This window comes from Hippopotamus amphibius, chromosome 7 (assembly GCF_030028045.1).
Source record: "Hippopotamus amphibius kiboko isolate mHipAmp2 chromosome 7, mHipAmp2.hap2, whole genome shotgun sequence".
In the NCBI taxonomy this organism is placed as follows: domain Eukaryota; kingdom Metazoa; phylum Chordata; class Mammalia; order Artiodactyla; family Hippopotamidae; genus Hippopotamus; species Hippopotamus amphibius.
Genome location: NC_080192.1, coordinates 77,425,745 through 77,438,164, shown reverse-complemented (window position 1 = coordinate 77,438,164; position 12,420 = coordinate 77,425,745). Strand labels below are relative to the sequence as shown.

At 40.5% G+C, this 12,420-nt stretch overlaps 1 protein-coding gene across 2 annotated transcripts in view; it reads left to right on the top strand.

The window, feature by feature from the left end:
- Positions 1-12,420, top strand: part of AFF3 (ALF transcription elongation factor 3) — a 556,683-nt gene that overhangs the window by 444,527 nt on the left and 99,736 nt on the right. For both annotated transcript variants that reach the window (XM_057741064.1, XM_057741063.1), the window contains one exon: positions 1,279-1,330. In XM_057741064.1, coding sequence (XP_057597047.1) covers positions 1,279-1,330 — 52 coding nt within the window. The remainder of the gene's footprint in view (positions 1-1,278; positions 1,331-12,420) is intronic.

Genomic DNA, 12,420 nt, shown 5'->3' with positions numbered 1-12,420 from the left:
AGAAGGAAATGGGGCTGGGGCGGGGCTGTTCAGTGACTTGCCCCAGACACACAGCAGTTTGAGGCAGAACTGGGCCCACATCCTGCCTTGGCAGACCTTTACCCCAAGCTCACCCCAAAAGTCACTGGAATTACTTATAAAAATATTCAGAGGAATGTATGGACGGACAATAAGCCTATAATTGGCTTTTAAAGGAAACAGCACATTTTAGGGGTCAGTCTTTGGACTTTGAAGGTACCTTCAGAGAGGACAATGAGGCCTTTTGCACACAGGGACTCAGTGGCCCCCAGACTCATGCCTGGAGCCCCAGGGTCCATCCAAAAGCAGACTCTTCCCCTCACCCCGGACAGAACAGCTCTGCGTTCATCTGTGTGTAGACATGCTTCTGAGTGAGGTTTCTTTTGAAATGACTTCCTCTGAAAACTGTTATTCTATAAAGAAATAATTCAGCAATGCTGATAAGAATACAATTTCATCATCATCAGAAAATAATGATTGAAATTTTCCTTTTTTAATTTAATGTTATTCTTTTATATGTCATCTATATTTTTTTAAATTTTATATTGGAGTATAGTTTATTTACAATGTTGTGTTACTTTCAGGTGTACAGCCTAGTGATGCGGATATATGTGTGTGTATATATATATATATTCATTCTTTTTCAGATTCTTTTTTTTTAACTTTTATGGACCCAAAAGTAAGCTTCCCCACCGTGGCTGTCATGACACATCTGAGGGACCCAGGGGGCACCGGGAAGTCACCTTCCCAGGAAGTCTCCTCCTGTTTAGTTTTGCTTATCCAGTAGGATGCTTGGGCAGCTGTCTTCTCCAGATCTTTGACGGGGGAAGACTCAGCAGCTGCTCTGAGAACTCAAGTCTGTTGTTTTCTGGCTCTCGGCAGGGTTCTGCCCACTCTCTCCGTTTCCCACGAATGATCATGGAGATGTGGCCCAGCACCTGCCACAAGGAAAACACTGGACAGATAATCGTGGAATTAAAACTTCACAAGGAAAAGCACCTATTTGACTCTGCTTGTTTAAAACCTCATATTCTTGAAGCAGCCCATCATGTCCTATGGCTGTTATGAGGGTTCACTGTCATGATGTGGCAGTTTGTAATCTCCTAAGTGCATCAGAAGAAAAGGGCTCAAAGGGAAACAATCTTTTAAATTAGGAAATCTGATACGGTCATTACTGAAATCTTGCTCTAATAGAGGAATTTTGGTGCTAAATTCTCTTGAATTTGCTAAGTATCTGTACCCCTTTGTTCCCTCTTTCAGAATGCTAGAAGATGACCTTAAGCTAAGCAGCGATGAAGAGGAGAATGAACAGGTAAGATTTCCCTTGATGTTGCGGCTCTCTGAACATGATGTAATGACAACAACCTGGTAGACTGTCCTGGGTACTAACTGAGCCGTACAGGTGCTCAATTGTGATGCTCTAGGATGCTGGGTTTCCTTTGCTGATTACGAGATTCTGTGCCATTGGGCCAGACTGTTCAAATAGCTTGGCTTTAATTTCCCATAAAACTGTAATTCTGTGATCTTTATGGCATCAAAGCCAACAGCAGCTATTCATAAGGAAGCCGCCTGAGATCAGGCTTCAGTGTGAGATAGAGCTTTTTTTTTTTCTTTTTCTTTTTTTTTTTTTGGAAAGGTTACTGGCTTTCTGGAGATCAAATGTGTGAGCTTTACCTCATCAGCATGCAGCCAGCAAAAGCACACTGTAGCATTAAATATTGAGAAGTCTTATACCGACATTATTAACAAATGTAGAGGTGAACTAAAATGATGAATAAAAAATAATCACGCTCAGAATAGCCTGTTTGTCTTCAGTGATAAATGTGCTTGAAATGTTCTCCCCTGGTGTTGATTTATCAGCTCAAGACATCAGTCAGGGGTTTATAAATACTCTTGTGATCAGTCAGTTAAGGTGAAAAAATACCCACTTAACATTCATCACTTTCACTTCTGCATTTCAGGAAACGTTTGTATTTTAAAGCAAGTTTGAAAACATGAAAGACAGATTTTCCTCCACTTCTGTTTCCTTTTTCTCATCACCTGCTTTGTATTGTGTCAAGCTGGGATAAACGTGATAGGAATAAGGACAAAATTCAGAGAGGTTTTCCATGTCATTTTTACATGCGATACAAGACGTACTTGTTCAGTTGATCTTGAAGTAGCGGATTTTATACAGAGGTATCGCAGAATGCCGTGCAGGTGATGCAGCTGTCTAGACATGCAAATGCAGATAATGTATCGAGAGAGCATGCAGAGGTGAGATCGAAGTCAAAGGAAATTTCAGGGAAGAACATCTGAGCCAAATGTGGCTGTGAGGTCACAGAAGAGCTTGCTCACCTTGTTAAGAGAAGGTGAGGCATCAAAGAAGGGACTGCATATGAGATAGAACTCAATACAGTTTGAAACTAGATTGGCTAGCAGAGGAAAGCCCAAGTGAAAAAAGTTTGAGCAAGGAGGGCTGCTTGGGCTTTTTTAGAGATTGATTGATCTGTTTCCAGGTGCACGCAGCAGGCCAGGCAGACATCCACAACCCAGCAATCTTGGCAGAACTGGGGAACGATTTCACCCATCATGTTCGTTCCTCATCTTTGTATCTACAAGCAAATGATTTCATCTCTTGTGTTTTTTTTCCCCAGTGGAGGTTCAGATAGGTACGTTGTGGATTAAGTCACAGCGAATGTGTAGATTGTGTATATTGGTATTGGAAAAGGGATTTACAGACTGTTTCATTCAGCAAACCTTTCTTAATTTGGAAAGAAGTTCATGAGCTATTTCCAGGAAATATTTCCACTGAAAACACAATTTTAAAAAATTAGTTATCAAGGACAAACTAGACACATTCTCTAAGGCGGTGAGAACTTTTTGTTTAGTCATTTTGCTTTATTAGCTACTCCTTTTTAATCTGTAGCGGTGGAAAATATTATACTGTGAATATATCGGTCAGATCTTTCTTCTTGCTTTTGGTCCCTACATATGTACACCTTCCTGTCTTTTGCAATGGAAGCAGCCGACAGAATGAATGACTTTCATACTCTAATCCTCCCTTGTAATTGAGTCCAGACAATGGTTTTGTATGTGGCAGTTTAGTGATTGCTCTAACACTGACTATAGTGTTATCCTGGCCGAATCACAAAATCATAAATCCCATGCTTTTAAAAAAAAAACTAATGATATAGAATTTTTTCTCTTCAAGACCAATATATGATTATACCCCAAGAGTGGAGACTTGGCACACACACGCAGCACACATGTGCACTCTGCATTTCTCTGGCATCCAGAGATAATTAAGCATCTAACATAAATGATTTTTCAGATATAATCAGAATCTATCCCTTAACACAAAATCTTTCAAAACTGTGTGTATATTTCCCTGCCTCGATAAATATAGTGTACTAAAATCCTCGGCCTTTTCTTACATGACACCTGGTTGAATGTTGGTCACCAGCCTGGGTAGCCACTGTGATAAAGAGACATCCACAAGAGCATCGAGTTGCTACGCCCTTTCGCTCTTCCTAAAGTAACCTCAGACTCTCATGCATTTGCATATTCCTGTCTAATGTTCTTTTATCATTGCCTTTGTGCTCTCAAAATAAGACATGGGTCAGTTTAGTGAGTGAACACTAGCTCAGCAGCCCTGCTCTCTGGGTTCAAATCCCCGCTGTGCTACCCAGTCGCTCTGCAGCCCTGACCCAGTCATTGAACTGCTCTGTGCTCTGCTGTCGCCATGTGTAAAATTGGAATTAATGTTAGATCCCTGCAGCCTGCCACGTCCTCACAACTTGTGCCCGCCCGCCATCTTCATGTCACCAGATCCAATAGGCTTTTTTCTTCATTTTTAGTCAACTTACAGTTGAATACAGCAGACACAGAGAAAAGTTACATGTAACCTAAGAATACGACTTGATGAATATTCATAAACCACACTCACCCGTGTAACCAGCACCCAGATCAAGACACAGACACGACCAGCCTCTTGGGTCTGCCACGTCCCCTTCCAGGCAGCATCCTCCGAAAGAATAACCACTGTCCTGATTTCTAACGCCATAGTGTAATTGTGCTTGTCTTTGACATTCACATCAGTAGGATGATGAGCGCACGCGGTTGTGTCTGGCTTCTGTCACTCAGCATTTTGTTTGTGAGACTCATGCATGATATCGCATGTAAGTGCAGTTTGCTCCTTCCCGTTGCTGGGTCCAGTTCCATTATGTGCATATACCATAGCCTGCTTACCCATCCTGCTGACGGGCACAAGAGCAGTTAGGGCTTTTGGAATACTGCTGTTACTAACGTTCTTGTACAGGTCTTGGGGAAGCATGTGGGAACATTCCTGCTGGGTCTGTCCCCGAGCGTAGAAATGCTTTAGGATGTTGCATTTGAGTGGACTGTCCCAAACCATCTTCCCCAAATAGGTTGTACCTTCTGACACTCCCCCCAGCAACGTAAGAGAATTCCCATTGCTCTACATTTTCCTCACATGCCTGTCTTTATATATGCATGAGGAACATTGTTCCGAAGCTTTCTTTTTTTGTATTGTCTGTGTCTGGTTTTGACATTAGGGCAACGCTGGCTTATAACGCGAATTGCAAGTGTTCCTTGCTCTTTTCTTTCTTGAAGAGAGTGTGTAACATTAATGTTAATTCTTCTAATTCAAATGTTAGTCAGAATTCTCCGGGGAAGCCATGTGGGCCTGGAGACTTTTAGAAACTTATAAATCCTGTTTTCTTAATAGTTAAAAGGCTACTCAGATCATTTCACATTGGGTAGGTTATGTGCTCTTCAAGTAATTAACCCATCATATCATTTACATTGTCGTATTTATGCGTGTGGAGTTGTCTTCCTTCATTGTCCTTTGGACGTCTGTGTCTATAGTGATAGCCCGTTTCATTCTTGATACTAATTTTCTTTATTTTTTAATTTGTCAGTCTTCCTAGAGGTTTATCAATTTTATTGCTCTTTTCAAAGAACTAGCTTGTTGTTTCGATGATATTCTCTGTCAGTTTTTCTGTTTCCAATTTCACTGATTGCTTGTCTTTGTTGTTTCCCTCCTCCTGTTTGGTTTGGGTTCATCTTGCTCTTCTTTTTCTAGTTTCTTGAAGGAGCTTAGATTATTGATTTGAGATTTGTCCTCTTTTATAATATAAGCATTTAGTGCTACATGTTTCATCTCATCACTGCTGTAGCCACATCGCACAAGTTTTTATATGTTGTATTTCATTGTCATTCAGTTCACTGAGACACCCTCGTTGATGCTTTTAGAAGTATGATGTCTCACTTCCAAGTGTTTTGAGATTTCCTGTGATCTTACTTGTATTGATTTCTAGTTTGGCTCCATTGTGGGCTAAGTATACATCCTGTATGATTTCCATTTTTATAAATGCACTGAGTATGTTTTATGACCCAAGCGAAGGTCTGTGTTGGTATATGTTTTCTGTGTATCTGCTGATGTTGGGTGGAGTGCTCCGTAAATGTCAGTTAGAACCTGTTGGTTGATGTTGTTGTTGAGTTATTCTATATCTTTGCTGACTTTCTGTCTAGTTGCTCCATCGATTGTTGGGAGAGGAGTGTTGAAATCTCCAACTATAATTGTGGATTTGTCTACTTCTCGTTTCCATTCTGTCAATTTTTGCTTCTCATATTTTACAGCTGTTGTTTTGTGCAGGCACATTTGGGATTGCTGCCTCTTCTTGATGAATTGACCTTTTGTAATTATGTATATTCCACTCTATCGCTGGTCATTTTCTTTGCTCTGATGTCTACTTTATCCGATATCAATGTGGCTACTGTTGATTTCTTTTGATTAATTTTTACAAAATACAACTTTTTCCATTCTTTTACTTTCAACCTACCTATATTTGAAGTAAGTTTCTTACAGACAGCATGTGGTTGTCATATCTTTTTTCCACTTTGCCAATTTCTGTCTTTTAATTGATGTATTTGGATCATTTACATTTAATGTAATTATTAGCTGATAAAGTGATTAACTAATATTAATTAATGTAATATAATGCTACATTAATGATAATTATGTTAGGGCTTAAGTCAACCATTTATTTTTTGTTTTCTGTTTGTTTTCTTTGTTTTCTCATTTTTATGTTTTCTTTTTCCTGAATTCCTGTAGGCTCCTTGAACATTTTGTAGAATTTCATTTCTGTTTATCTATAGTATTTTTGAGTGCATCTCTTTATAAAGCTTTTTTCAGTGGCTATGCTAGGTATTATATATACATAACTTACAACAGCTCACTGGTGATGGCATTTTATAAGTTTTCTCCCTGAGTATCCTATAATTACCTCCATCACAGAGCTGATAGTGTGAATAATATGTGCTTTAGTTATCTGTCTTCCTGACTTCTTGAGTGAGTGACCTGAATCTTACTCTGTGTCTTATTCACCTTTACTTCCCTATTGCATACCATGCTGACTGGCATCTAACAGGAAAGCCTCATCTTCCTGTAACCAGATGCACACAACTACCTTTGTCTTCACTCATCCTCTCCTTTCCCCTCTGTTACAAGAGGACACTGCCTTCCTCTTATCAAAAGTTTGTCCCATTTCCTCTCAGTTACTTGGGGACTTACTCCTTTGACTCTTTTCTGCCCCTCCTCTCCACCAGAACTACTCACTGGGTCACCAGTGACCACACTGGGTCTGCAGAGTCACATGTACCTTGTCTCACCAGAAAGACTTACAGCATTGAAAACTGTTGATTACCTTGATTACCCCACTTTTATTTTTTTTAATATTTATTTATTTATTTTGGCTGTGCCAGGTCTTAGCTGCAGCATGCAGGATCCTCATTGCGGCATGTGGGTTCTTCAGTTGCAGCATGTGGATGGACTCTTAGTTGTGGCATGCGGACTCTTAGCTGCAGCATGAAAACTCTTAGTTCGGTCCCCAACAAGGGACCGAACCCAGGTGCCCTGCATTGGGAGCGCAGGGTCCTACCCACTGGACCACCAGGGAAGTCCCTGCCCCACTTTTCTTGAGGTGTCTGATACCATAGCCTCCTGATTTGTTTCTTGCCGCTCTGGCTGTGTCTTCTCAGACTCCTTTGCTGACTGCTTCTCCCCCAGCCAAACGTGAATGGTGGAATCTTTTAGCATTTCTGATTTCTCTTCTCCACTTCCTCTCTGTCTCTCTCTCTCTCTCTCTCTGGATGATCTCATCAGTTCCCATGACCTTCAATTTTTATGTGCTTACAGTTTCTAAAATTATATCCTCAGCTCAGAACTCTCTTCTGAACCACAGACCTACTTGACTTTTCCACTTGGCAGTCTCAGTTGGTGCCAAGCTGGAGTTCTGGTATTTGCCACCCCTCTGCCTACCCACACGCAAACATGTTCCCCTTGTGATTGTTTCCATTTCTAAACCTAGAACTGCCAGACGACCAGTTGTGCAAGTCTAGAAACATCGGGCTCATCCTTGACGACTCTCTGTTCCTCACTCAAGTGTTAATTTTATCTCTAAGTCCTGTAAATTCACAAATATTAGTTCATCCACCTCTTTCCATCCTGGCTAGTCTACACCAGTCCAGTAGAAGCCAGCATAGTTCTCTTCTTCCCCTCTATAATATCACATCCTCACAGGGCTCTTTTAAAAAAGATCAAGTCAGATCATCGAAATCTGTCATTCCTTAGTCTAAAATCTTACATGGGTTCCTATTCCACTGGGGGTAAAATCCAGAGCCCATCGCCTGGCCGACAGCACCTTACACAGGCTGGCTTCACTCACGTCTTCCTCTTCACTTCACACTGAGATAGTTCATGGCACTTCCATCCCATGAGTCTTCTTTCAGCTCCTCCAACAAGCCAAGCTCAGCTGCTTCAGGGCCTCCAAGCCCTCTCCCCCCTCATTTTTTGCCCCAGTAATACCATCCTTATCTTGGAGGTGCAGCATACATTTCACTTCATCAGGGAGCCTCCAGTTATCTGACTTGGACCCTGGGTTAGTCTTTGTCACAATAACCTAATCATTCTTCTTAGGTCTCATCATAATTTTAGTTATATATTACGTTTACTTTTTAAAATATCTCTACCAACCAGACTGGAAGTTTCCTGAGGGCAGGGACTGTATCTGACACAGCAGAGGTGCTGGACACTTGCTGAATGGATGCATGAATGATGTATAATGTTAAGTTAAATTGAGAGTATTTCCTGCTGTCGTTGTCCAGTATCAAAGATGACTTTGGGTCTCCCTTTATTTCTTTTACTAAACACTGTGATTTTTCAGATTAGTCCTATCCATAGATCAAAGGTGTTGACAAAGAAGACAAAAACAGACCCAAGGTCAAAAATTGTCTGTAGATAAATAGACAAATCACCTACCTGTTTAGGAGAAAAGCCAGTTATCCAATCTCCATAGACATGTCAAGAGCTGCTTCTTAAACATGCTTCATGCCCAGCCATATTGAGGTTATAACTTTCCAGAAGTTGTCTCAAACAGAAGCCTCCAAAGCCAAGAGAATGGATTTCTTCACAGCCATCCCTTTCAAATACTGTAGAATTTTGACTGTAATCTCTAGAGCTGGGATTGTGACCAGGTTTGCAAAATTTGGAGGTTTAATTGAAATGTAGGCATATTCTCATGTTTGCTCTTTTAATTTTCATACTTGATGAGGTTCAAACTAGAAATAGGACAAATGATTTGAGAGTCAGATTTCATGTCTGGGTAAAGGGAAGGAAGGACGCAAGATACATGTAGCAGTTTGTTTGATCTCCTTGCCTGTGACTCTTGGTTTTAATAATCCTAGACACCAATGTTTCTTTGGAAGAAAGTGAAGGAGCTAGAAGATTTAAGATAAAATCATTCCTGAATGTACTAAGTACTGAAGGGATTATTTAATGGATTTGGTAGGGAGAGGTGAATTATATTGCATATCTTCCCATTTACTAAAAAAAAAATGAGTTCTGGGACTTCTCTGGAGGTTCACTGGTTAAAACTCTGCGCTTCCACTGCAGAGGATGTGGATTCAATCTCTGGTCAGGAAACTAAGAGCTCACATGCCACCGGGCACAGCCAGAAAATAAAATAAAATAATAAATAAATTAATTAAAGGCACATTTAAGGTTATTTTTTTTTTAAATGAGTTCTGCATCTCAAGTGAGGAGGGTGAGCTTGGGAGGTTGGACACAGCAAATGTCTAGATGAAATTATTACAGCCAAGGCATGAGGACAGGGCCACATGATTAAGATATTGAGCTAGGAGCAGCTGAGATCATGTCAACTGCAGGCAGTGTTTCAGAGGTGACAGATACACAAGCTCCAGGAAGTGAGGAGCAGGGATCCACACTGAGTGGCTGTGTATGTGCCTGCAGCTTCCAGTAATTACATTATCCACACATATTCGGCAGTCTTTTCATTTTAATTATGTAACTGCATTTTTCTCTTTAAATGAGCATGGTTTATCTACTTAAACTGACAGTTTTAATTTTACAGGCAGTGATCATGGGATATAATCTGTAGAGGGAAATTTTCCTACTGGTATCATTTACTTCTCACGATGAAGAAACGTTACCTTTTAATCCCCAATCAATATTTAGAGAGCACACAATTCATTTAATAGATATCCAGGTAGTTAGCATAAATCTGCAAGTTAAAGAGCCATTTCTTTTCTTATTCCTAATGCATGGAGTACTAATCGAAAAGAATCTGGGTCCTCTTAGAGTGACTCTAAAGCTTCACTCGTCAAGGTGTCGGGATTATAGGTGAGGTTGCTCTGAGCGCTGAATTGCAGTGCTTAACTACTTTTTGTTAACACTGGTTTCTTGTGAGGAAGCACAAGGAACATTCCCACCTCAATTTTCTGCTCTTTACCGTAGGGGTCACTAGATAAGTCACATCAGCTCTGGGTGTAATATTAAAAGCAGATTGCCAATTGTAATGGCCGCTGTTCATTTTTTCCCTTGTTCCTGTTTAATATGACAATTGCATAACAGAAAGCAGAGCTTCTCAGAAGGACCTCTGAAGCCATCAGCAGTGTGTGTCCATCCGTCACCAAATGAATTAGCTGAATGATATGCAGATGTGAAATAAAAATATAGGAGGTTTTTGCAGCCCAACTCCACTTCCCTGGGTGCATTTTTCTTCTCCAGGATCAGCTTGGTTGATGCTGAAGTTCTTGGCCTGTGAAAATTTATTACCCACAAAGTCAATCTGCATTCAGGCGGCCAGGTCTGAATAAATAGAGTCACTGTGCTTGTCTGGGATTTGTGGCCAGAGTTCATCCAGTCAGCTTGACATTCACATCCCAGGAGATTCATAAAAGCCAACACCCTGGTATGTGCTCTTGAATCCTGCCAAAATTGTGTAGAATTATATAAACAGGAGTTGAAGCAGTAATCAGGACCAGGTTTGAACGGCGAGGCTCCAAAATCCTCCAAAATCAAGTTTCCCCTACATTAGAAATGAACTATATCGTACATGGGATTTGTAGCCAACAAGAGCTAAAACATTTTTCCAGAAAAGTCATTCTGAGAAGAATCTTGACTGCCTACTAAATGTCAGATATTGTGCAAGAAAATGGCTTTGTTGGTCTTGATGAATTACACATTTGCAATATTCATTATGATAATTTAACCTCAAAAATCTAAAGTACTTTTTAAATGCTGGGAAATGCCCTGTTCTCAATGACTATACAAAAAGTATATATTACATATATTAAACCTGATAGCAAAAACAGAAAAAAAAAAAAAAGAGTAGTTTGTTTTTATTTTTAGTCCTGTATTAATGTTATACCTAAACTACCTATCCGGTTTAATTATACTGACAAATTGGTTTCTTTTTAATATGGAAACAGCACAATAACGCTTATTGAAAACTATCAGATCTTTGTCATCTGTATGTAAAGTAATCATAATTCAAACCTTCAGGCGCAGTCAATGCAACACAAATGTTCAACAGGAGGTTTTTGCCTGTTTGTTTGTTTGTTTGCTTAACAGCCCTAAAGCTCACTTAAGTAATATGTTATAAATAAAATTCTATCGTCACCAGAGGCAAATGCAACATTCTTTTAAGGTGGCCAGCTTTATTACATTATGCCACTCTTTGTAAACATTTGTGAGAAGCACAAACATTGGTGGAGATACACAAAAATGTAGTTGTCTTTTTTTATGTTAATCAACTGTCATTTCCAAAATTGAAATGGTCAGCCAACCTAAATGTCATAGAACACAGATATACAAAGGCCCACAACCCTGTCTCCTCACTTTTTTTCTCAGACCTCCTTCGGGGACCTGAGTTGATGGAGGTTTAGTCGTGTCCACTCAGCTTGGATCATAGAATGTGACTGCTTTCAGTCTGAGGACCCTCAGTGGCCATCTGGACAATGAGAAAATTATATAGAAATTAAGAGGTGATCCACTAAATTTGGGCAAACATACAATTAACACAAAAACAGAGACTCGTGGCTTTGTTAAGTTGAAGAATTCATAGGAAGCTACGTTCTGGAAACTGAGCCAAGCTTTTTTAATGGTGGATATCAATACCACCAAAATAGACTCCATTCAGAAAACAGAAGAAGGGCCGTGCACCATTATTGGATAGGCATGCTCTTCTCACATACAACTGGCAGCCAGGCTGCTGGCTGGCAGAGGAAGTGGAAATCTCCCTCCAGAGGACACTGCTGTTTAACTCAGAGGAATAGCCCTTTGTCCTGTGACTTTTATGAGAATTTTTTCTTCAAAAGCTTTTGCAGAAGTGTAACTATTCAAGAGCGGATGCTCCTTGCAGTCTGTGCTATCACTCACATCCAGGCTTGGGGGCTTTCATATAGGAAAGGATTTACCTGCGGTCATTCAGGTGTCTGGTCCAGATATGCACTCGGAAAGTTTTGTTTGTGTTTGTGTTTTTCCAAATCTTCTTCAAGTGGGGCCAGTTATCTCAGAAGCACAGCTTTTCTCAGGAGACTCTCTTAGCTTCTTGTTTCTACATGGAGCAAAATCATTTGTGGGAATTCAGTGCCCCTGGGCACTTGCAGTTCCATCCTGACCAGATCTGTAGCCAACAGGTTGTGCTGAGTGATACAAGACTATCTTTAAGAAGGCAACCAGGGACTTCCCTGACAGTCCAGTGGTTAAGACTCCGTGCTTCCACTGCAGGGGGCCCGGGTTAGATCCCTGGTCAGGGAACTAAGATCTTGCACGCCACGGTGCAGCCAAGAAGGAAAAAAAGTAGACCACATGATTTCTGAAATGTCACCAGACATGGTCCTTGTCACATAGAAAAGTACTAGAGTGTGGGTTACCCAGAATCTCTCTCTGGGGAGGTCTGATTCAGCAAGACGTCTCTGGGTACCTCTCCTTTCTACCTGGACTTCATTCTTAAAAGTCCGAGGCAGTTGAAGGGAAAAAGTGTGAATTACAACGAGTTATTATGTGAAAACACTTTCAGGTATAAATCATCAAGC